Below are 25,631 nucleotides of genomic sequence, written 5' to 3'. Positions count from 1 at the left end.
TTGATTAGAGATATCAAGTACATACAAGTCATTTTTTAAATGTTGTAGTTCGTCTTGAAAAAATGTTACGAGTACATCATCTATCAACAATTACACAGGTTCTGTTTCCATATTGCGGATTTTGGTTACGTAATATTATTTTCTAGATTTCACGTTGTGAATATATGATTTGGGCAAACAGAGCCGCAAAAAAGTACATTATAGGTTGTTGTTGTTTTTTTTTGCAGTTTTATCTAGAACAAGCGATGCTTAAACCTTTGTCTGATTCTTGTGAAACTATCCACACGACAGTTACAGTACCTAGGAGTTGACTTCAGTGATGTCACTGATGGGATGTTTCTAAAAATCCATCCTCTGTAAAACGTCTTCTCTAGTTGTCCTGCATATGTATTCGCTAATGAAGCTGTGTGTTCTGAGCCTGGATCTCTACATTTCTGTATGAACCAGCTTAGAGGGCTAAAGACAGCTTGTGTTTAAATTGAGTGTAAGACAATTTATGCTTCTAAAGTCATGGTCAGCATTTATTATTGTACTGTGCTGTAAACTTGTTCTGTGCCAAGTCACATTATTTTATAGCGTTTTTATAGCGTTATCGAATCCGGTGGCGCTGTGTGTTATTTTCCTGACTCCCATGTCACATGGTCTGTGATTGAAACCTGTGAAACCGGTTTAATTCGTCACAGCCAGCACTCCGGTTGTAAAGTAGAAGCAGGCGAGATTTCTAGCGAAAAACACCTCCCCCTTCTTCAGGTGTGAGGGTCTTCTGCTCAGAATGAAACGCTAAAATGTAATGTAGGATCTGAATGGGTTCAGTTATGATTTGGGCTTGATTAAGGTCGCTGCCTTTCATCTAAAATCCTACTTGAATCCTTCTAAACTAAAAATCAGTGTTAGTGAGTTCTAAATAAAGAGGTATCCAGGTAACAGTGAAACGGGCGGACAGTCTGGGGAGATCGCCCGTTTTCCATGTAAATAATTCCGCACCCCTTGGTGTTTCTCTCTCTCTCTCTCGGGTCACCTGATCATTAGCTCAAAAGATTTGAGTGCTTTGTGTATATTCTAATGGTAGTGGGGGCAGGGTGTGTGGGAACAGGTTTGGTTGAAATTGCATTGGAGATCTATGTTCTTCACACCTGAAACATTTTCTCTGAAAGCATTTTCTTCGCAGTTTAACCGATCTTGTTACAGCATGTTACAGTTTACTATTATTAACCATATTAATTTTAAGTGCTTAATGTAAAATCTTGTAAAAATATATTTTCATTGTTCAAATATACATTAAGTCTGACTATCATATAATATGTTAAATACAAACTTAAAGAAAAAATAGGGTTAAATATAATTCAAAATATTTTGCTAACAATGTTAACTGTTTATGAATAATAAAATGTATTAACTAAGGAGTAGGATGGCACAGTTGTTAGTATGTTTTTAGTTTTGTTTCTTTTTCATAAATACAACAGTAGTACCTGATGTCTCAGTGGCTTTCAAAATTAAATTATGCATGCAAACCTGTGAACTAGAAAGATAACTAAGATATCCATTTATAATGGTGGCAAAGTGGTTAGCATTGCTATCTTGCAGCACTGGGGTCCTAGGTTCAATTCCTGCCATCCTGTGTGTGTGGGGTTTACATGTTCTCTCTCGGTTACATGGTTTTTCTCCATATGTGTGATATGACTCCCTCTCGCACTCCAAAATATACTGGTAAGTTAATTGGTTTATGGGAAAACTGGCCCTGGTGTGTGTGTGTTTGTGTCTGTCTGTCCTGTGATGGACTGGCGCTATGTCCAGGGTGTATTCTGCCTTGTGTCCGTTGCTTACTGGGATAGGCTCCAAATCCTCTGTACCTGATAAAGAGATTAGAAATGGAAGTAAAGGCACTGTGTGGATGGAACCATACACAGTGTTAGAAACCCACTATGAAATGGCAGCATCTCACTGAGAATAAAACATTTTATAGTGCTGGCTTAAGGAAACAGCCTTTCCACCTCTCTTGCACATCAGTATCCATACCTAGTTATTTAAACAAATTGCCTCTAATTATAAACATCTTAATATGCTGGCTCTGTGGATCCGCATCAGCTATGTTTGCCCATTCCTTCAATTCATGTGCATCCAACACACAGTTCAATGCCAGCAACTACACATAATCTAAAATACAATCCTTATTTCAGTATCTATGTAAACATATAGTCTGTTAACTTCATCATCTTCATCAAAAGGTTATGCCTAACCCCATTAGGAAGTGTTCTTGTTATAAGTGTATTCCTCAGCTTTCCCCAGATTATCTTCTTCTTACCAACATCTCGAGTCTTTTATCCTGCAATAACTCAGCCAACACTTAAATCTCCAAAAGCTGCTTGTGTTAATTTCTTTAAATCACAAATATCATGTGTAAATACTGGCCATGTAATACTCTGCATTGTGGAATAATAGTTTATTTTAAAGGGAACTAGAGAAACTAAGAACTAGAGAAATCAAGAAAGGCTTTTTTTTCTAGAATTAATAAATGCACATCCTGTTCACTGGGGAAATTGAATCCACACTGAGCAATCTTCAATATGTTCAGAATATGACAGCAAGAATCCTATCAGGGATGCATTACACCTGTTTTCAAGTCCTTGCACTGGTTACCTATCAGATTTCGAGTCAACTTCAAAATCCTTATCCTCCTTATATACTGTCCTACAACTGTTATTATTGATCACCGAATTATTGTACTTGACATGACTTCATTCAGCCTTTCCTTGTAACGGACACGGACTGGAATCCGTGTCGGATCTTGTAGAGGACCCTATGGGATGCGGTAAGAGCTGGAGAAAACAGGAGGCGTGGTAAAAAGGAACACACAGGGGTTTAATAGTGCACAAAATAATAGTGACAGTCCGTGAGACGGTGTACGGGGAAGACAAAGCGGCTTCCAAATCCAAACGGGTCCAAGGGCAGGTCAAAGCACGGTCCGAAAGTCCATAAACTGGAAATCCATCCTGGAACGCGACAAAGTTAAAATCCCCGGGAGGGGGGAGCACACAGACAAACGAAACATGGAGGTCCAAGGGTGACGGGGCGAGATCCTCCAGACCCCGGGCTCAGGAAACGGGAGGTGTCGGGGATGAGGCCTATGCCCTCAGGAGACGGACATAGGGTTTCCTGGTGCTAGGCGGGCCTCGCGACAACTTAACCTAATGATGAGCCCCGAGGACTGGAGGAGCTGGTCTTTAAATAAGAATACTAAAAGGGTACACCTGAAGAGCTAAATGACACGAACAATAATGAGAGCAGTGGAGCGCCCTCTAGGGAGGGATGTCGGGTGTGACAGTATCCCCCCCCCCTTCAAGGGCGGCTCCTGACGCCCTACACAATTAAAAATAAGGGCAATACTATCAACAAGAATATCACAAGCACAGACTATATACAACCAGAGAAGGAAATTCAGAATCACTATATACACAAGAGATAAAACCGGAGAATACTATATACAAAACGGTAGGGCTGTCCACTCTCAAAATAGTTCCAGCGGGGAAAGAAAAAACGGAGAAACAAAACGGTCCAGGAAAAAAAAATCCAAGAATTCCTTTAAAAAAAAATCCACAAAAAATACCTTGTCCAGCGAAACAGGAATGGATCTTGACAGAAAAACAGGAAGGGCATCTTGAAAAGAAAAAGGTCCAGATGAGGTTCCGGGTGTTCCAGATTACCGCTCGCGGGGTCTAGCGTAGGCTCATCATTCTGTAACGGACACGGACTGGAATCCGTGTCGGATCTTGTAGAAGACCCTATGCGATGCGGTAAGAGCTGGAGAAAACAGGAGGCGTGGTAAAAAGGAACACACAGGGGTTTAATAGTGCACAAAATAATAGTGACAGTCCGTGAGACAGTGTACGGGGAAGACAAAGCTGCATCCAAATCCAAACGGGTCCAAGGGCAGGTCAAAGCACGGTCCGAAAGTCCATAAACTGGAAATCCATCCTGGAACGCGACAAAGTTAAAATCCCCGGAGGGAGGAGCACACAGACAAACGAAACATGGAGGTCCAAGGGTGACGGGGCGAGATCCTCCAGACCCCGGGCTCAGGAAACGGGAGGTGTCGGGGATGAGGCCTATGCCCTCAGGAGACGGACATAGGGTTTCCTGGTGCTAGGCGGGCCTCGCGACAACTTAACCTAATGATGAGCCCCGAGGACTGGAGGAGCTGGTCTTTAAATAAGAACACTAAAAGGGTACACCTGAAGAGCTAAATGACACGAACAATAATGAGAGCAGTGGAGCGCCCTCTAAGGAGGGATGTCGGGCGTGACATTCCTGAACGTCTATGACAGGCAGAGAGAGTGCTGTTTCTGGTGCGATCTTTTTCAGCTGACATTTCACTGTTTTAAACGAACAAGAAATTAGATTGCTCATAAATCACTTATTCTATATAAACACAGCGTAATTGCCCTCCGAAAATCCTCTTTTTCTTGTTCGTTTTAGAGACCTTGATCGAAACTGATTTTAGATGTCAGAAAGGATTTATTTTCTCTGTATTTCCTACATTGCTTTGTCGAGATTTTAACTTTATATCTAACTTTATATCTAGGCTCAGATTTCAACTATAAATCGTACAGTAATTAATAGCAGTAAATACTGATCTTTATACATAAAAAAGTCATGCCTTGGAGTATAGACCCCCAAAGGAATGCCATAGACTCAAACTGCAAATATAAACACATACAGAAAGAAAGTATTTATATTGTAATTGCAAATCCTGGTACTGTATGAGTGATTGGTATGACTTTCCTCATTACAAATCTCTTATTAGAATTTAAATTTCTCTGTAACTCCAGGTCAGAACAGAGAAAATGTAACTGCCTTAAGGAGTTTATGATTATGAAAAATAGAAGGATAAGCATGATACGTATGTCTTCTGTCATTTTCTAAGTCATGTTACTGAGCACCAAATCTTATTGAGAATATGAATCCATTTAAGGTTTATACCATTAAAGTAACGGTTTATTCCATGCTGAAAATGTTTGTACCAGACTTTTTTGAGGCCTGTTTAATTGTGTCTGAAGTCTGATGTTGTAAATTTTATTGTTAAAAAGATCCATGAAAATGTCACTACTAAAGTTAACTGGTACTGTTGGTATTGTAAGTGGCAAGTAGAGCTCATATTTTAGATTTTGTGTAGTTGCTAGCGTTGAACTGTGTGTTGGATGCACATGAATTGAAGGAATGGGCAAACATAGCTGATGCGGATCCACAGAGCCAGCATATTAAGATGTTTATAATTAGAGGCAATTTGTTTAAATAACTAGGTATGGATACTGATGTGCAAGAGAGGTGGAAAGGCTGTTTCCTTATGCCAGCACTATAAAATGTTTTATTGTCAGTGAGATGCTGCCATTTCATAGTGGCTTTCTGGGTTTCTTCAGTGCCTTTACTTCCATCCATTTCTAATCTCTTTATCCAGTACAGAGGATTTGGAGCCTATCCCAGTAAGTGACGGACACAAGGCAGAATACACCCTGGACATAGCACCAGTCCATCACAGGACAGACAGACACAAACACACACACACCAGGGCCAGTTTAAATCTAACCTCAGAACATTTCTTTTCAGAAGACTTAGTGTCTGTATCTGCTTCATTTTCTAATTTTGGTAGCACCTCTAACTGCTTGTCTTTCTTATATGCATTTACTTTGTAATCTGTGGTCCTTTTATCTGTTTTTACATCTACTGTATTGCTTTGAGATGCCACCTTTAATGGTGATATATCAAATAAAGTTTTTTATTATTGTTATAGGGAAACATGATCAGATTTTCCCTGGTTCAGAAAAAAAGATCTAAAGTATACTAGTTTGTCACTCTTCTCATTCCCTTTGCTAAATGACTTTTCATACTAATCTGATCAATCTAACTGCCAGTTTTCTGTGCTTTCTCTATCCTGCTAGATTTGCAATTATTCTGAAAATTTTCATCTTGAAATAACTCATTTCTAAATACCTTTTTCACTGTTAACATCTTGCAGCAACTCTGCGACAAAATATACACTCTGACAGTTCATCCTGCTACCAACATTAAATAAAACAAATCTTAAGATTTCTATATTTATGTCTTTATTTAGTGGTTTCATTAGTGACAAAGGCTAATCTTTCTTGGAAAAATGTATTTTATGTGTTGCGGAAAAAACTGACTTGCTTTAACAAAATATGTTTACAAATCCTTTCACCTGGCATTTTCGTAGTTAGAAATTATGGAATGCTCTGTTAAAAGCAAGGGAGTTTTTATGTCCGTTGCAGTTCTTTTGCAACATGAATATAATTATATCGTTATTAATTTCTTGAGATACGCGATTCCATATTATATTCCCTTTTAATCAAATTCTAAAAGTATGCTTGTTGACTTTGGTATCGCGTTAGTTAAAGACTTTGATGCTTAAAATGTTTAGGGAGAAATGGAATACTGGTGTGTATGTTTTCTTTAAAGTACCGAGACCAGCCATATACTGTATATTTAAGTTCCAAAATTAATATCGTTTATGGACTTCACACGTGTTGCAGTATGCACCTATTCTTTTTATGCTCAGGCACTAAGTAAAAGGAGATGCTTCATATTGCTTGACTAATTTTAAAAACTAAGTTAAAAATGCAGACGCTCCCTCGGTGCGCTGCTCTGGTGCGCTGGCTCTTACACAGTGCCTGTCTGCCGTAAGCGTTACAATATACATACCCAACACTGCTTGTACCCATCTGTCATGCAAATAAAACATCTTGACTTGAATTGAATTGAGGGGAGAGGGGGGGAATACTAAAGCCAATACTGGCGACGTGCTAATGCGTTGGTTTAACAGTCCGGGTGTGGCAGGCTTCCAATGTCAACTCGACTCGATTGGAAGACAATGGACGTATTTTAGCCCTTAATGAATTAATAGCAAACATGGTTTACATAAAATACATTTTTCCAAGAAAGTTTATAATAATACGATCTATAGTTGAAATCTGAGCCTACTTTAAAAATAAAGGAAAAGCATTTTCAGAGAGCAATCACGCTGTGTTTATGTAGAAAAAGCGATTAGGTTTATGAGCAATCTAATTACCTATTCGCCTAAAACGCTATATAAAATAAAGTTTATTTAGAGATGAATGATCAGTGTCGCAGTTTAAATAATGGGAGTCAGGAAACTAACACACAGCGCCACCGGATTTAATAACGCAATAAAAACTCTATAAAATAATGTGACTAGGCACAGAAAAAGTTTACAGCACAGTACAATAATAAATGCTGACCATGACTTTAGAAGCATAAATTACCTTACACTCAATTTAAACACAAGCTGTCTTTCTGTATGAACCTCTAAGCTGGTTCATACAGAAAATGTAGAAATGCATTAGCCTGATTATGATTAAAAAACACATATAATTAAACACGCGTTTGCGATTTAAATCAGAACACGATTTAAATCAATATAAATATTTATATTGTAACGCATACTGTCCAGCCTCCATTTCTCTATAAAAATTTACTCTGTTGCACACACACACACAATAGAAGCAGGAACCGCTGTCAGAAGGGAAGAAGGTGACTATTCATTGTTATCAAAAATGACTTAGAATCGATCATGTTGCGATATTTTGAAATATAAAAGTCAATTGATTGTCCATAATATCGCTATTCTATTTTTTCGAAGAAATGTTTGTTAAAAGAAAAGTCCAGCACAGGCTGGATTTGAACACACAACCTGTGCATTGGTAGTCACGCACCTAGACCAGTAGGCTACAGGGGAACTCGCATGAACAGGCAGGTGAAACAGCCCTACACAGCCCTGTCGCAGCACACGACTATAATCATACCGTTATTAAATTCTTTAGATACGCGATTTCATATTATATTCCCTTTTAATCAAATTCTAAAAGTATGCTTGTTGACTCTGGTATCACGTTAGTTAAAGACTTCGAAGCTTAAAATGTTTAGGGAGAAATGGAATACTGGTGTGTATTTTTTTCTTTAAAGTACCAAGACCAGCTATATACTGTATGTTTATGTTCCAAAATTAATATCGTTTATGACCTTCAGATGCGTTATGCTCCTCTTCTTTTTATGCTCAGCTACTAAAATTTCCCTTTAGTGGTAAAATTCCATATAAATATTCAAAACTAAGCGGATTGAAATGTGCACAGTCCAAAGACATTAAATGATTAAATCTTTTCACTACCAACCAATGCACCACGAGTGCCCCTGTCGGTCATTTTGGCCAGCCAATCACTTACCGCGGTGCCCTGCGGGTTGGTTACTGTACCGTGGGTTTTTACCGCTCATTTTGAATGGCTGCATCTGTACCAGATTCACACTCACCTTTTTTCTATACATACATTGTCATTGATCTCTGCAGTACTAAACACATCATACTGAATTAAAGGTCCGGAAATATATGTTTCTTGTCTTCTTACACAGCTCGACAATAACAAAGCAGATTTACACTCACCTGTTTTTATACAAACGGGATGTTTACAGTGTTAATTACAGTCCAGATTCAGAGCGGAGTTTTACAAACCGATATTTTACACAGAAGATTGACACTGCTTTGCGTTGTGAATCTCTTTCTCTATTGGTTTTATTGAATGTGGCACTATTAGACAGGCAATGCACTGGGATAGGGGGATGCTGTTCATGAGCCAATAGCATTTAAACACCCACACTGCTGCAACTAAGTGTGTTGGGTAGCGCACATACAAATCTTCATTTACAGAGCTCCTGTAGCCTTTTTTCAGTGTTGGCCAGTACTCAGGGAAGAGACATTTACAACCCATTCGACAAGGGTTAAACACACACAAGGGCAATAAAATGTATGACATTACATGGACAGATCTGAATGAAATTTCAGGCTATCGAAAAAAGTAAATAATTAAATAGCCCATAGCCCAGGACAGAAGACAAGACTGACAAGTAGCCCAAGTTTCTGTCCGTGAAGAAAAAAACTTGCCGCTGCCACCAAACAGATGTAAAATCTTGGGTTCAGTTTAGTGTTTTGGGCTTTCATATGAAGGTAAACAGAGCTTTCACTGGGCTATTATATCAATTTATTGGGAACTAAACATCTTACAAACTACAACTCCCATAAACACCCTTAGCCACTGTAGGAAAACCGTAGCCGTGGGATGCCAAATATGTAATGTTAGTGGCTCTCTGAAGGCACCAGTTCTGTAGGGTTTGGGCATTTACTGAGACAATTATTAATTGTAGCAGTAAATCACAAAGTTGATTCTTTTGATGGCTTTAGAATCCAACCATGCGACATAACTCAAACAACGCGCACACACAGGTACTAATACACGAGGATACATTTATTAATACATAGAATATGCATATAAACCTAACAGATCTTATCGAGAGAGTTATCAGAATACAAAAGGTATATATTCAATCAGTTACAAAGAGTTACATATATCAAGAGGACATACGTTCAGTATATCATTCATTAAGACCGTTTCATAAATTAACTTGGTTACAACTTCTACATTAGATACTCAAACAAGTACATAACTCTTAGGAATTAAATTGATATCAACTGGTTTGGATAACAATTGAATTCTCGAGCTGTAATGCATTGAAGTTGAATACTCATCAAATCTCTGGGGATTCAGATCTCCTGCGGGCACAAAGAAACAATTGCAGGCTTGTTGCTGTCCAATCCGCGCTCTCTGGCTCCGTGCCAGGCTGTGCTGTGCGGCTTGCGACGGTGCGCTGCTGATGCTCACTGTTGGCTTTAACTAGCAAATTTTGTGCACAGGAGAAAAGATGACTGTGGGTCCCAGCAAGTCAGGAAGAGGACCGGTTCGTTCCTGATGAAGAGCTAGTTCTGAATAGTGATTCAGCTGTCCACAGTTCCGACCTGTTCACGAGGCCTGCTGCTGATTACTCTCTGGCAACCTCCACTCTAGACTCTTAGAACAAAGGAAAGTTCTGGCACTCAGACACACTGGCCGTTCCGTGGTTGTCCGGGCTGAGTCTCAGGATGGTCAGGAGGCGCGCTGCGAGAATGTCCTGCCCTTGGGAGCCTTCTGCTCCTGGGCCGTCCTGCCCTGGAATTCTCCTTTGAATTCCCTTTAGAACAGTCCACAGAATCCTCTCCAGAATCTTACTGAATCTCTCTGAAACTCCCCTTCTGAATCTTGTTGAATCTGAATCTCCCAGGCTCTCTGTGTTGCCTGTTTTTACCTGGAGGAACTTCAGCTCATTGATTGGCTGAAAGTTCCATGGGCATCAGAGTCCCACATGGGTTACTCAGCCCTACCAGTCCCTGATTGTTTGATCAAGGTGAGATATGAGTCACTTAGTCCTGACACTTAGTAATGCAGTCCAGATGTCCAACTGGCACTCCCTAGACAGATAGGCGCCAATGGATGACCATTGATCATGATAGCCAGGCTTAGCTAAGTGCATCCCCCTTTGGGAGCTGTCCCTTATCAGAGGAAACCTTAAATCACCCTGCACTAATGGTCTCTCTGTGGCTCCAAATGGGGCCTCATTTGGGAAGCTCAGAACACTTAATTCTTTCTTATTAATAAGCCTCGCCGCTACACCACTTTCTGATGGCATCACAGTGCCTATTCTGCCTGGCTGATGACGTCAGCTGGACTCCCAGTTCAGGCAGCTTTACAGTCACCGGCACGTGCAGGAGAGACTCACACAGGATTTCATTTTTAATTCATTTCAGTTTATTTTCTCAAAATTCGAAAAAAAAAACAACATGAGAGGGTTTCCAGAGATATTTACAAGTCAGGAGTACAGCAGGCTGGTAGCGAGGAATATCTCCCTCTCTCGTATATGTTATTTTCCTGTTTTAATCTTTTACTGTAATATAACATGTTTAAACATGACACAACATCGACATCATCTAAAATTACTATTAGATTTTTGACATCATCTCACTACCCGCCGTTAAACCCATCTCCCAGTATGAGCAGTGGGACAGAGAGCTGGGAGAGAGTCAGCCTGTGTTCATGAGTCAGTGACTGGTTTAATCTCCACACTGACAGCAGGCAGCAGCTCAAGGTCTTTGTTACGATCCACAGTCCTGAAGACAGGATAGATCTTCTCTCCCTGAGTGAAGACCATGTCAGTGAAAGTATAGAGATGAGCTCTGGACTCCACTGTGTAAAAGGAGACATTCCTCTCCTCAATATCCACACACACCCCCAGCTTTCTGGGCTGCAGACTGTGGGGAAGATGAGTCACAGGGTCAGTGAGAGCAGATAAAACAGAGAGGTAAGAGCTCAGACACCAGTAACCCTGCTGGGGAGAGAAGCTGAACCCCCCTTGCCTCTCTGCAGACTCTCTGGTCACTCCTATTGTCCACCAGTCGTTCACCTCCACCTCCCAGTAGTGTCTCCCTGAGGTGAAGGCCTCCCTGCTCACGACACAGGACCAGTGATCAAATCTGTGAGGATTGTCAGAGAGACTCTTCCCCTGTCCCTGTCTCACTCTCTTCCCATCCTCAGACAGGCTGAGAACACAGTGAGCTGTATCAGGGTCCAGAGTCACAGCAGCTGGGGAATAAAACAGCAAACATCACAACAGGCTCCTGCCGATTACATTCCAACTTAACTCCATTATACTGTGAAATGTCTTTATTTAGGAGTGCTGGGTCTTCAAAGGAGAAGTCTAAGATACCTCAATCGTATATATATATGGTACTACAAAATATCGATGGCAACTAAAGAGAAAAGTGTAGCAGCTGGAGGGGACGTGGAAAGAGTACTGGAGATGCGCCTGTCTGTTAAAACGGTTTATTTCAAATCCCAGTTTAGCAGCTCGTTCATCTTCTCTAAGACCATTTTCCTGATGACGCAGAATAAAACAGTGCTGAATTCAAAGACGACTGTATAATGCCCGTTTTTACACAAAAACAATATAATTACAAAACCAAAATCTTGCTTAAATATAAGAAAACCTTCACACTTACTTTGAAAATGTGAAGAAATGTCCAAAGTATTCAATTTAAACCAGAAATAACACATCCAGAAACCCAGAGAGAAACAGAGGCGCAGCATTCAAGATGGCATTCAGGTGGGAGGTAAAGTTTAGAGGCTGAAGAGTTGTTTTGAGTTTTTCATGACCTGAATGTTATTTTTTTGCTTTTTTTGACTACAGAAAAATAAGGACATTGTTGCAACAGTGAAGAGTATCTGTAAAAGGACCCTGTCGGACCAGGAGGGCATGATATCGGCCATCAACACTGTTCACAGGCTCGGGAGAGCTAACATGTCTGGGCAAGTGCGCCCTAGAATGATTATAATACAGTTCACCAAGAGGACGGTGAGGGATATGCTGTGGCCAGCGGCGAGGGGGAATGAGTATTTGAATGAGAACAAACTGAGATTTGCAGAGGACCTGTCCGCCCCAGACAGGAGCACCAGGAACCAGCTGTGGCCCAAGGTTGAAGCTGCCAGAAGAGAGGGGAGGAGAGCCTACTTTGTGGGAGCGAGGGCCTCTGTGGACAGGAAGGAGATTCGCTCCCAGTGACTGCTCAGGTAATGATTATGTTTGGTTTAATTTGTTATAGCAGTATATACTAATGTTTATTTAGTGTTAGTTTGGAATGTTGTAGTTATGTATTAAGGACTGTTATAGTTCTGGTTCTTGAAAAACTCAATAATTTAGACAATTTAAGAGTAAGTTATCTGCTTTTGTGTATGTATTTTTCATGAATGCCAGAGGTACTCGAAGTGTTTAAAAAGAAAAGTGTTTTTATTTGTTTTCTAAAAAAGTGAGTGCTGATTTTTATTTTATACAGGAAACGCATGCATGTTGAAACACTATTTAAATTCTATATATAATTGAGAAATAATAAAGCAAGGGAAACATGATATATGTAAAAAATACAATTTGATCACATAATTTACTTCATTACCTCTGGTGGTTAAATGTTTTTTTCTGTTGTGTTTTTTTTTCTCTTGTACCTGTTTCTGATCCTCTGGTTGTAGTTGTATTTGTAAATTCTATTCGTTTAATAAAAAAAAAACTTTTGTGACTGTGGCGCTCATACTGACTTCAGACTGTTCGCGCTTAGCTGTCTGCCTCTCTGATAGGAGACACCAGCTGTCAATCAGTGAGCTCTGACCACTGAGAGACGGGGGGCGGGGCTTATACATGTTCATTGTGAATGGGGGTTTTGATCAATTCAATTCAAGAGGCTTTATTCGCATGACCAATGAACACTGACTTAATACTCTCCTGATATTTAATACTTAAATACAAACTCTTAATAATTAATAAAAACTCTCCTTCTATTGTCTGCTGGTCAGTCCAGTGAAGATCAAAGAGATTCTTCTCAGTTCTTATGTTTTTACTCCTGGAGAATAGAAAGGCTGTAAAAAAGAGCCTATCCAGTATAAATAATAGACATATATTGGGCACGGCCTGGAACAATAGGTATCTACATGTGCTATAATTTGAATAATCATTTTTGAAGAAATGAAATGTGTTTTTTCGGGGTGGCGGATATTTCTTCCTAGAGTGTGTACTGAGTAAGATATATATAAATCTGATGTTTCAGACTTGATGTCAAGATGGTTCCTTGAATTCAGACCCTGAACCAGGCCTGGACTTGCTATACTGTCCAAGATATTGCAAGATGTTCAGGCCACAAACACTCCAGGTGGAAATGACCTTTGAGGAGCTGGGGGTTAAAGAGGTTCAACATCCTGACTGTATCATGATTTTAAACACAAAAAGCAACAACATGAGCTGTTTAGCAATAACGTTTATCTGCCTGATAATGTTTATTATTCCCTCAGCCTGAACGTACTCTATATAGAAGCCCATCCTGCCTGTACTGTGTTTGTATGAACATCCTGATAACACAGTCAGAGGAAATAGGGAAACAGACGAAGAAAAGGTGATTTTATAAATATAAACTCTCATTTGTTTCTTCTTGCTGACCCATCAGCCTGGTTGACATGTGAAGAGAAGCAGCCATTTCTCAGACAAGAGAGAGGCCTACAGGCCCCAGAGGAGCCCCTGTACCAGAGTCCCACTGCTGCCTCTCACAAGAGGCTGTGTGTCTGTGAAACTTCAGGGGAAGAATACTGTCATTATACCATCCTTTTTTCCACAACCTTTAACAGTGTTTCTCCTTAGGATTTGAACAGCTTGTTATTATGAGACTGGCTCTGCTCCTGAATTCTCCTGATATTCCACAGTTTTTCCAGTCACTGGTTCTGCCACATTCAGTCTGTAGACCCTCATTCAGGAGTTAGCAGAGACCAGAGCACGTGGCCTTCGGGGAAAATGAGTTTTCTATACTGTCAGTCCTGGAGAGACTCATACTGGCCATTAGATTGAAACACAGGACGGAGATAGAAATTCCCACCATGAAACTTAGATTGATCTTCACAGCCCACATGTAGGATGTTACAGAAACATGAGATTGAAATACATCTCCTTCTGTTTACAGATCATATCACACTAAAGAGACCTTCTGGACTCAAGACCTCAATAACCTCAGACACTAGGGCTTAAAACAACACCTCTGTCTTCAAGAAGAGACAGACCTACCTGCAGCACTGCACAACCACTGCCATTCTGAAACACAGATATACAGACACTGTTAATCACAGTCTCACACTGGAACACAGAGACACAGATACTGTTAATCACAGTCACACACTGGGACACAGAGATACAGACACTGTTAATCACAGTCACACACTGGGACACAGAGATACAGACACTGTTAATCACAGACACACACTGGGACACAAAGATACAGACACTGTAATCACAGTCGCTCACTGGTAATAACACGTCAGTAAAGTCAGTACTGTCTGTCAGCAGAGTTTCACACAGTGTACATACGTGATTTAGGGATAGGAGCTCGCTTCACAGGATCTGCAGAGAGAGAGAGAGAGTAGATCTTTATTGTACTAAAGACTGTTATTGCTTCATACCTGTTATTATACCAGAGTTTATACTACAGTCTGCAGTCAGTTTATTTCAGGATCCCCGGTCTCCACTCCAGTGTGGATCAGAGTCAGTGAGGGTGAGCAGCAGTGGCTGTAAGACTGGAGTCTCACTCAATAAGACTGAGCAGCACAAGGCAATAAGACACACAGACACATCACAGGACACCCTGGAGTCCGGTGCTTGAGCCATTGAGAACGATAAGAAACACAGTCTGTCCACAGCAGTGAGCAGTGATTTCATAAAGAACCAGCAGTGATACTGAGAACTGATCAATGCTCAGTCAAATGCTTCTCATTGTTGTGTGATCTCTCACAGCATGAGTGACCTTTACCAACAGTGACCAGTAACATTGTCTGAGTGACCTGTTCCCACAGTAACCAGTATCACTGACTGAGTGACCTGTACCCACAGTGACCAGTATCACTGACTGAGATACAGAGATGTCCTGCTCACTGGACACACTGCCTGATCTCTGGACATCAGCTAGACAGTGAGAGGTGTCAATAATCCTGTCCAAGCTACTAGCCAGCAGACTGAGGACCATCCTGCCCCACATCATCAATAGCGACCAGACGTGTGGGGTGGAACAGCGATCCGTCAGCTGGAACCTCCAGCTCACGAAGCATAACGGAGGCATGTAGGATGAAGCTATTTAACTAGGTAGCCTGGTGGGGATTCTCCACGGAAAAGTGCACTGGACAGGACAGAGAGCTCTGTACAGGGACTGAAGAAAGCTCAGAAAACCTGTTCCTTAGTGCTCCTGTTGAGAAATGGACAATCGCAGTTTCAGAGCCAGGACTGCAGCCAGTGGTAACACCCAGGAGGCTTGGAGGGGCTCTTTTTGTGTGAACCAGCCTCACTGACCACTTGCGAAATGGAAAGTTTGATAATGAACAATCACTCTCTTAGAGACGATTTAAATTCTGTTGAAGTGTTGTTGTTATAATTGTATTTTTTGTAAGAAGTGTGCTGTACACATTGTTGTAATAAAGTGCATTTTCTTAAAAAATGACCCCCACTGGATTTTCTGTCTCTGTCCATCTGTGTGTTTCTTACACAGTGTGACTCTGATCCACACAGAGTGACTGTCTGCAAGCTTGACTTTCTGAATTCAGACGTGTATCAGCAAGTATCAGAGTGTGAACCAGTGTGTGTGTCAGAGTGTGTATCAGTTTTTGTATCACTGTTTCTGCTTTGTGTTTGAGCTCCAGGTATATTTCAAGGGGGAGCTGTTGTGAAAACAGACTCACAGTGTAAAAGCTCTGCTCTGGACCCGGGTTCTGGAGTCAGCAGACTATAGACTTCAGTAACTGGGGAGACACACAGAGAAATGTTTCATCAGGGCTGCAGTAACAGATTAACAGGAATAACAGAGCTATTCTGCTTCACTTGGGCTGTAGATCCTATTGTAACAGGACTGTTCTACTGTACTGGGACTGTAGCTCCTATTGTAACAGGACTGATCTACTGGACTGAGACTGTGCCCCCTATTCTCACGATTATAGTCCCCTTTCCTTAAGGGTGCTCCAGCCCTTTCACTTTAGACTTAATTGTGTGCACCTGATCCCTTTTCCCAGCCCACCTTAAAAGCCAGGCGCTGATGCTCATCCTGGCTCTGCATCTGGTTTCCGCACCGTGCGAGTCCGGGACCTGGAAGGGCCTGGTCCCGTTAAGGTTTTAATCTTTGTTCCTGTTCCCTGTCCGCCGGTTCCGACCCGGTTTCTGGTTTTAATTCTTTGTTTGGATGGATCACCTGCCAATGGTCTTATTCTTGTGTTTTGGATTGCCTCTATGGATTGTTTTTTGGATTGTTTGCCTCGGCCACACCTTCCCCGTGCACCAGCGCACTTTGGACACGCCCCCTGTTTTCAGCCCCGTATCCCTGCATGACGTTTTCCTAGTGTTTCCTACTTCTTCGGATTGTGTCGTCTGCATAAGGTCCGGAAAGAACTGTTCATTACACCTATGGTTCTACTATACAGGGACTGTCGCTCCTATTAAAACATTCCTGTTAAACTACATACAGCACAATATAACAATACAGTTACTGTCATAAAGATTTGTGAGACTAAAACTTTAAAGATATTTCACCTAGAATTTGAATCATTGACTGGTAAGCTGCTCTGATAAATACAATCACTGAACAGAAAATCCATTAACAATATAAGAGAAATTCATAGTCTATCCAGAAAGACATCAGTGTGTTTCACCACCAACCTGTCATGGAAATCTTTATTGATTCCTTCTTGCAGATGTCCTCCAGTCGTTCTTTCAGTCCAGAGACAGCTCTCCTCACTGCCTCAGGAGAGAAATCTGGACGGACAGGGATGCTGGGTGAGTGTCCATCTCCAGGAGGGACACAGACAGACTGGAAATTCTGAAGAGAAGAGAAGAGAAAGAGGAGTTTCCAGTCAAACACAACACACAATCCTTGGGAGAAGCCAGGAGCAGCTCTGTGTGAGAGACACCCTTCTGTACTGCAGAATCACAGAGCAGTGATGTTACCTGGAGGAAATGGATGTGATCCTCTGTGTGTGAGAGCTGGTTCAGCTCAGCATCTCTCCTCTTCAGCTCAGTGATCTCCTTCTCCAGTCGCTCTAGAAGTCCTTCAGCCTGACTCACAGCAGCTCTGATCAGCTCTGTAACCTCAGAGCGTGTTCTTTCAATGGAGCAGATCAGCTCAGTAAAGATCCTGTCAGTGTCCTGTACCGCTGTGTGTGCAGAGCTCTGAGGGAGGAGACACACAGTAGATTATTACACAGGAAAACTCTCAAACTACATTATGCAGTATGTTGTGTTTCCAAAGGGTACTGTCCAGTGTTCAGCTTTGGAAATGTGTGTCAGTATGTCCACTTCTCTGGTCAATACCCACTCCGAGTGACTCCACAGCCTGTGTCAGCTCCTGAAGCTCCTTCTCTCTCTTCTGTAGTCTCTGCTGGGTTTGTGTCTGTGTCACCCCTAGCTGGTTCTGTGAGAAACAGAGACATTCAGGGCATTTCTGCTGTAAGAGAATCACATCACAGAGATGCCCCTTAGAGTCACCCAGGACAATTGACACTCTGTATCTCTGATGTCTTATCCACACGAGCTTTGTTTCCTGGTCCTGTCTGACACACTCCTGTTTCGTGTCTAATCTACACCGGCAGCATGTGCAGCGCAGCAGACCACGAGTCTCCACCTCCTGCTCGACTTTTACTCCTCGCACCTGGGTCTGCACATCTGTATGTGAAGTGAAAACACAGAAATTATATCTGAAACACAATCTAGAGACTTCGCTTTTCATTCTTACAGCTCAATACTGTGTCCTAACTGCTCTCTGCTCCTCACAACAAGGGATTTCAGCAGTGCTGATGAGCCCAGTGGCTGCAAGTTTCAGGATGGCCCCGGGGCCAAGATGTATACCGTGTCCCGTGTTGAAGATATAAAGTCCAGCTTTAAATTGTTTCTGCCAAGGGCTATTGAAAGGACAGCCCTAGATGTGACAAACCTGGAGGGGAGACTTGTGCATAGCGATAGCTGGAGGGAGGTGGACTGAATAGACTCTCAAGCATACGTGGGTCTGTTGATTCTGTCTGGGGTATACAGATCAAGGAATGAGGCCACCACCAGCTTTTGGCATGCCGAGTCTGGTTGGGCCATATTTTAGGCTAATGTGTCAATCCTTTCATATTCTCTCAGGAGCCATTTGCTTTGACAAGCGGGACACAAGACCTGCCCGATGTCAACAAGACGAATTCGCTGCACTGGAGATGTCTGGGACAAGCGCCTGCCACTCATCTACAGTCTCGGCCTGGAAGTCACTGTGGATGAGCACCTGGTCCCCCTGAGAAGTCGCTGTTGTCATGACCACAAGTCATCAGAGATCGATCCACAAACCACAGACCAGTTCCAGCAGCAGACTAATCACAACAAGCACAACCGCCGCTGCATGTGTTAAACCATCACCACCCGCTGTACCGTTCTGCACTCAGCTCTATTTAAACCCTCTAAACTGGCTATTCACTGCGCGCTATTGACTTCTCTCCTAGCGAGCTCCTACCTCGCTCCTTTTCTGGAAACCTCTCTTGTACGACTACTTTCAGCTTTTTGAACTTACCTTTGCTCTTGACCATGAACTCGCCTGTCGATTCAGATTGGACACCTGTGTTGTTTCTGCCTCTACTCTCTCTCGTCATCATAGGATTCTACTAATTCATCACTTGAACTTGTTACAACTGTCCTTCCCAACAATACATGCCGAGTAAACCAGGCAAATATGGCATAAAGATCTGGGCTACCTCCCCAGCAGCTGCCCCCGACGGAAGAACAGACAGCTCTGTGTCCCAAGGGATGTAAAAACCAGCATCGTAAACCACAAAAACACGCCATCATTACCACCCGCTGCACTCATGTGCGTGAACACACGCACACACAAACACACATAAAAAAGGGACTGTTCATTTTATCTGAAAGGCTAGTTGAATTTGTGATGTTTGCAAAATAAAGTGTCATTTGAACACAATTTTTTACTCACTGTCTTTTCTTTGGAGATAAAATCATAAGGTCAGTTTTGACTGGAAACGTAACAGAAGTAAATATGTGGCAACTTGCAAAATTTGAAATGGTTTCAAAACTAGTATCTTGGCTAAATACATACCAGTCTTTGATAATCACTCAACATGTTTGGAGGAGGAGGAGGAGATAATAAACAACAGACAGAAGAACAGGAGACACTTCAGAGACACAACCAGTGTGGATCACAGCTGAGTACATGAGCAGGACTCACCAGTGGAGAGATATAGCATTACAGAAACAGTAAATACAGTCCAGAGATCAGTTAGAGCCCGAGATATCCTAAATATCAATTTTACATCTTGTACTAGAAAATAAATACAGACTCAAAGTCCTCACCTGTTTCTCAGTCCTTACTGCTGCAGCTGAGACAGTATCATGGTCTCTGTGTTCATCCATTACACAAGCATAACAAACACACTTCTGGTCAGTACGGCAATAGAACTCCAGCAGTTTGTGGTGAGTGGAGCAGATCTTCTCCTGCGGTTGCCCTGTGGCATCAGCCAGCTTGTGTCTCTTCAATGGAACAGCTTCATAGTGAGGCTGGAGGTGAGTCTGACAGTAAGAGGCCAGACACACCAGACAGGATTTCACAGCTCCCCTCTTTCTCCCAGTGCAGACATCACACAGCACATCTCCAGGGCAAGCAGGACTGTGAGCAGGAGGAGGACCACTGAGTTCCTTCTTCTTCAGTTTCTCCACCACTTCAGCCAGGATGGTGTTTCTGTGAAGATCAGGTCTTGGGGTGAAGGTCTGTCTGCACTGGGGGCACCTGTAGATCCCAGTCTGATCTTCCTGATCCCAGCAGTTATTAATACAGCCCATACAGTAACTGTGTCCACAGAGCAGAGTCACTGGATCCTTCAGCAAATCCAGACACACTGAGCAACTGAACTGGTCCTGAGAAACTGAAATATTGCCTTCTGCCATTTTTCTGACAAGTAAAAACTGCACAGAGAGGAGCAGTAGAGACGGAGCTGCAGTGAGGCTGTTTCAAGTGAAACGAAACTGATCTCTGAGTTTCACTTCCTGGATCTGCACAGAGCTGCGGGGCTGTGAGTGCTAGGGGGTGTCGTTGTTAGGGGTGTGATTAAGATTATTAGGGGGAGTGGTTTAGAAACAGCTGTGATTTCTTTGGTGGTTGTTGTTTAAAAGAAGGAGGTGGTGTTGTAGGGGAGGTGACTTTTGGTGTCATTTTGGACTCAGGCTGACAGAGAGAAGTTTTTTATGATTTTTTAAGATGTCAGTAGCTGCTCATGTACAGAGATTAATGTGAAGTCAATCTAGTGGTTTGTGTTCCCAATAATTAAAACAATAAAATACTAACTCACTCACACAGCATGAGAAGATCAGACCCTGATGGGGACAGACAAGAGGAGGCCAGTTGGCCCATCCAGCTGTTGTAACAAACCCCTGATCTCTGTGTGAGATTGACAACATCCTGTGTGTCTGATTATTATTAGAAGCTAATTAATCTAACTATCCCATCTCATGTTACTCTGAAATGTTGTGGAACCTGTTTCACACTCCCACCACTGTTTGTGTAAAGTAGTAATCCTGTGCTGTGATGGAAACCCACTTTCTTGTCAACACCTCTGAGAAGTTAATCAGTCTGGATACAGTAAGTCCCTCCTGAATCTCCTACAGCTGAGATTCACTGGTGTTCAGTGTGACATTTTCAGAGGTTGTCTGGTCACAACCAACTAGAATCTCAAGGCTGTACTTCTGGAGGAAAGCCAGGATTTTGTCCTTAAGTCTTTTACAACAAAGGCATCCAAAAACACAAGCAAGCTCCCTCTTTTAAGAAGAAAAATACAATCAAAACTTCCTTCATCTTAACTGTGTCAAGACTGAAGTCATGCTTATTGGTACCCCCCATCAACTTCGTAAAGCCAGTCCTGTAACCCTGTCTGTAGATGGCTCTGTACTTGAGCTCCAATCAAAATTGAAAAACCTTGGGGTTATATTCGATTCTGGCTTAACATTCGACCCACATGTACAGCATACTGTCAAAACATCTTTTTTTCACCTTAGAAATATCGCAAGACTACGCCCTATGCTATCATTAACTGTGGCTGAAAAGCTGATCAACATATTTGTATTCTCTCGAATTGACTACTGCAATGCTCTGCTCCCTGGGGTATCTAAATCTACTCTGAACAAGCTGCAGTATGTCCAAAATTCAGCAGCCAGAATCCTGACCAGATCTAGTGCAAGTGTTCACATTACTCCTATCCTGGAGTCCTTGCACTGGCTTCCGGTCAAATTCCGCGTAGACTTTAAAATCCTCCTGCTCACCTACAAGGCTTTACATGGCTTGGCACCTCAATACCTGTCTGAACTTTTATCGCCCTACTCCCCACCTCGCAACCTCCGCTCTTCAAATTCTGCCCTCCTTACTGTCCCCCAAGCCCGTCTACATTGTATGGGCGACAGGGCCTTCTCCTGCTATGCCCCCAAGCTCTGGAACTCTTTGCCCAAGGATATTAGAGAGTCACCTTCTCTAAACTCCTTCAAATCCAGACTCAAAACCCTCCTTTTCAGAAAAGCCTTTACTTAACTGGTTCCATTCTTCACCCCTCTGCTCTTCTTAATACCATCTTCCACGGTCTCCTCTATTGTTATTTTTGTATTGTTGTAATTATAATTGTGTCCTGTCTTGTGAAATTTTCTTATTTATTGTTGTAGTCTTCTTATTTATTGTTATTGTCATCCTGTAAAGCGCTTTGAGAAGCCACCTTTAAAGGCGCTATATAAAATAAAGTTTATTATTATTATTATTAATAAAATTGAATCTTTAATACAAACACCAAACTGCAGGATTACTCACTTTGTCCTTTTTAAGAGTCCAAGACAAGTCATCACAAAAACCAGACTTTCAAATCTCAGACAAAAGACCCCTGACTCCAGATGCAGGCACTTAAAACGTGCAGTATTTCTTCCTAATACAGTAAAGGTCGTGTGGTGTATTGCGGTATGCATTTAGCTGGCCAAAGATGATCAATAAGTGGCACTTGTGCTGCATTAGATGTTAGTGAAACGATTTTGTCATTTAATCTGTATCTCTACTGTGCATATGGAATATTAATGTGGAATTTACAATTTAAGGGAAATTTTGGTGGATGAAAATAAAAAGTATAACATAATATATACCTAATGTAATGCAAATTTCAGCAACAAGTAATCAGGAAACAATTTAACTTTACATTTTTATTATAAAAATCAATTTCACACATACTGTACTGTAGTGGCTCTAAAGCCATACAGTCTCATATGTAATATATAGACAGCATGGTGGACTGTGATGACATAGACAACATGGTGGACTGTGTCACTGACTACGACACAGACAGCATGGTGGACTGTGTCACTGACTACATTAACTTCTGCGTAGACAACACCATCCCCACCAAAGACGTACACTGCTTTTCCAATACCAAACCCTGGATCACCAGCAACCTGAAGGCTCTTCTGAATGACAAGAAGAGAGCCTTAAGGAGGTGGCGTCAAGGAAAAGGTCAAGCGTGTACAGAGGGAACTAAAGCAGAAGTTAAGAGAGAGCAAGGACGCCTACAGGAAGAAGGTGGAGGACAAGCTGCAAAGGAACAGGGTGAGAGATGTATGGAGCAGCATGAGAGAGATCACTGGCTTCAAACAGGCTGGCGGTGCAATGGAGGGGAACCTGGAGATGGCCAACAAGCCCTCTGTGGCTCAACACCCATCCCCCCACAGCCACACGCTCCCTAACCCTTCACAGCTGCGACTGCCCAACACCTCCTCCATCCCCCCACAATCATGGCCGCCTACAGCTACGACCCCCAACAGCTACTCACCCCCCAATCCCCCACAGCTGCCATTCCCCAACACCTCCACCATTAACACCTGCAGCACTGACAGTGCTATGAGCACCATCCCCCAGGCCAGGCTGACCATCACAGCTGACCAGGTAAAGAAGGAGCTGAAGAGGCTGCACCAGGGTAAGGCCACAGGACCAGACGACATCTGTCCCAGAGTTCTGAGGGCCTGTGCTGATCAGCTCAGCGGAGTGCTCCAGCGACTGTTCAACCTGAGCCTGCAATTGGAGAGAGTCCCTGTGCTCTGGAAGACATCATGCCTGGTCCCGGTACCAAAGAAAGGGCGCCCCTCTGTCCTCAACGACTACAGACCAGTTGCACTGACTTCTCACGTCATGAAGACACTGGAGAGGCTGGTCTTATCCCACCTGAGACCCCTGGTCAGCTCATCACTGGACACCCTACAGTTTGCCTACCAGCCCAGTGTTGGTGTGGAGGATGCGATCATCTACATGCTGCAAAGGGCCTACTCACACCTGGACAGGGCTGGCAACACTGGTGGTAGATTTCAGGAGGAAAAAGGTCAAACCTACTCCTGTCTACATCCATGGGAGTGGCGTGGAGATGGTGAACTCGTACAAGTACCTGGGAGTGCACATCGACGATAGACTGGAATGGTCTAAGAACATCAAGGCCATCTATAAGAAGGGACAGAGCCTACTTTACTTCTTGAGGAGGCTCAGGTCCTTCAATGTGTGTAGTAAGATGCTACACATGTTCTATCAGTCAGTGGTAGCGAGTGCCATTTTCTACGCAGTGGTGTGCTGGGGCTCTGGGATTAGAGCAGTGGATTCTAAAAGGCTGAACAAGCTCAACAGGAGAGCAAGCTCTGTCATTGGGTCTGACCTGGACCACTTGGAGGTAGTGGCTGAGAGGAGAATGATGTCCAAACTAGAGGCCATCATGGACAACTTCTCCCATCCCCTCTATGACAGGCTTGCAGGAATGAAGAGCACGCTCAGCAATAGACTGATTCATCCACGGTGCGACAGGAAGCGCTACAGGAGGTCATTCTTGCCTTCTGCCATAAGACTGTACAACGCATCCACCTTGCGTCTTGGCAGAGGCAACATCGACAGTGACCTGTTTCTGGACTAAACGCATCTACACATCTACTGCTACATCTGTTCTCTTTCTTTTTCTTTTTCTTTTTCCCGTTTACAACCATTTTTTGTGCAATATATGCCAGGGACCTGTGCAATACATTTATATGTATATCTATATTTACATCTATATTTATATTCATATGTGTGATACGATTTTTCTGTGTACTGTTCTGTTCTAGTTTGTTCTTCTGTGTCCAGACTGTGAGTAACTCTTGTATTGTATTGTATGTATTGTACTATTATTATATAATTCGTTACACTGTGGCTGTGTTGTGTGTGTTAAGCTGCTGTTGCACTGCAATTTCCCTCACGGGATCAATAAAGTATCTATCTTTGTCTCATTACTTGCCCGGAGGAAGCCGGGTGGGTTTTGCTGTTGTCGCCCGACTTAGTGGCGTTATGACTGTGGAACCGACTGCACCTGCTTTTTCTGAGATGCTTCCCCTCTCATGGCGAGATCTCTACTTCTTTAACACCTCTTGATAAAGATCTTCTGTGGAGAAGGTTTCAGACCTCTGCGTACAGCACCCTTGATGTCATTTTATTTTTACAGCAGCCACATCCGGAAAATTGTGTCTTTTACGTTTTATTTGAACAACAAAACTACATACAATACAAACAAGCACATAAACCTTATCAAGAAAATCGTCAGGGGTTCATGCTATAATATTGTACTGTTTTCAGGTTCCCTCAGGAAAAGGACAAGTGGCGACGTGATAGTAAACCAAGCGACAGCTTTATTCTTTTATCGAAACCACACAAAACCAAACACAGGACATACAGACACATGAGGAGACTGATGGAACACGTTCACATCGTTAGGGTGGTAATTACTTAACAACAGGCTATACACTTATAAGGCTACACAGGACATTAAATCTACTATAACACTATTTACATATGCAGGGTTAGCTGCTGGTCATCGAGCTGACCCTCAAACTCTCCCCGGCTACAACTCCCAGCCTGCTCCGTGGTACCATGAGTGCCTAGGTGCGCTTCCTCCTCACCACCGGGCCAGGGGGGTTACACTGTCCCCACCTGAAGCGTCTGGCGTCCCACTGACATCGAACACCCCCCTCAGGCTATACTCATACTAGGCTAAAGGCTGTGGAACTCTGCGTGAGCAGCTGTTATGAAGCGGTGGTGGCCGGCGGCCCGCGGTCACCCCATTGTC

The 25,631-nt window shown here is 42.6% G+C and overlaps 1 protein-coding gene across 2 annotated transcripts; it reads right to left on the bottom strand.

Moving 5' to 3' along the window:
• Window positions 1–10,674: 10,674 nt before the first annotated feature.
• On the bottom strand, window positions 10,675–20,531 carry LOC148664591 (E3 ubiquitin-protein ligase TRIM39-like). Of its 2 annotated transcripts, XM_088631526.1 has the most exons (8): window positions 19,837–20,530; window positions 17,819–17,914; window positions 17,452–17,673; window positions 17,164–17,323; window positions 16,197–16,256; window positions 14,839–14,871; window positions 14,539–14,565; window positions 10,675–11,528 (listed from the first exon to the last, which is right to left on the bottom strand). In XM_088631526.1, the coding sequence occupies exons 1-8, from the start codon at window positions 20,425–20,427 to the stop codon at window positions 10,981–10,983; spliced, it is 1,737 nt and encodes a 578-aa protein (XP_088487652.1). In that variant the 5' UTR covers window positions 20,428–20,530; the 3' UTR covers window positions 10,675–10,980. The 2 variants fall into 2 exon arrangements, with proteins under 2 accessions (XP_088487652.1, XP_088487653.1); XM_088631527.1 differs by lacking the exon at window positions 14,539–14,565 and having other exon boundaries at window positions 19,837–20,531.
• Between the last annotated feature and the right edge of the window lie 5,100 nt (window positions 20,532–25,631).

The sequence above is a fragment of the Lepisosteus platostomus genome, chromosome 5 (genome assembly GCF_059453375.1).
Source record: "Lepisosteus platostomus isolate fLepPlt1 chromosome 5, fLepPlt1.hap1, whole genome shotgun sequence".
Lineage (NCBI taxonomy): Eukaryota > Metazoa > Chordata > Actinopteri > Semionotiformes > Lepisosteidae > Lepisosteus > Lepisosteus platostomus.
This window is presented reverse-complemented; position numbering and strand designations above follow the sequence as displayed.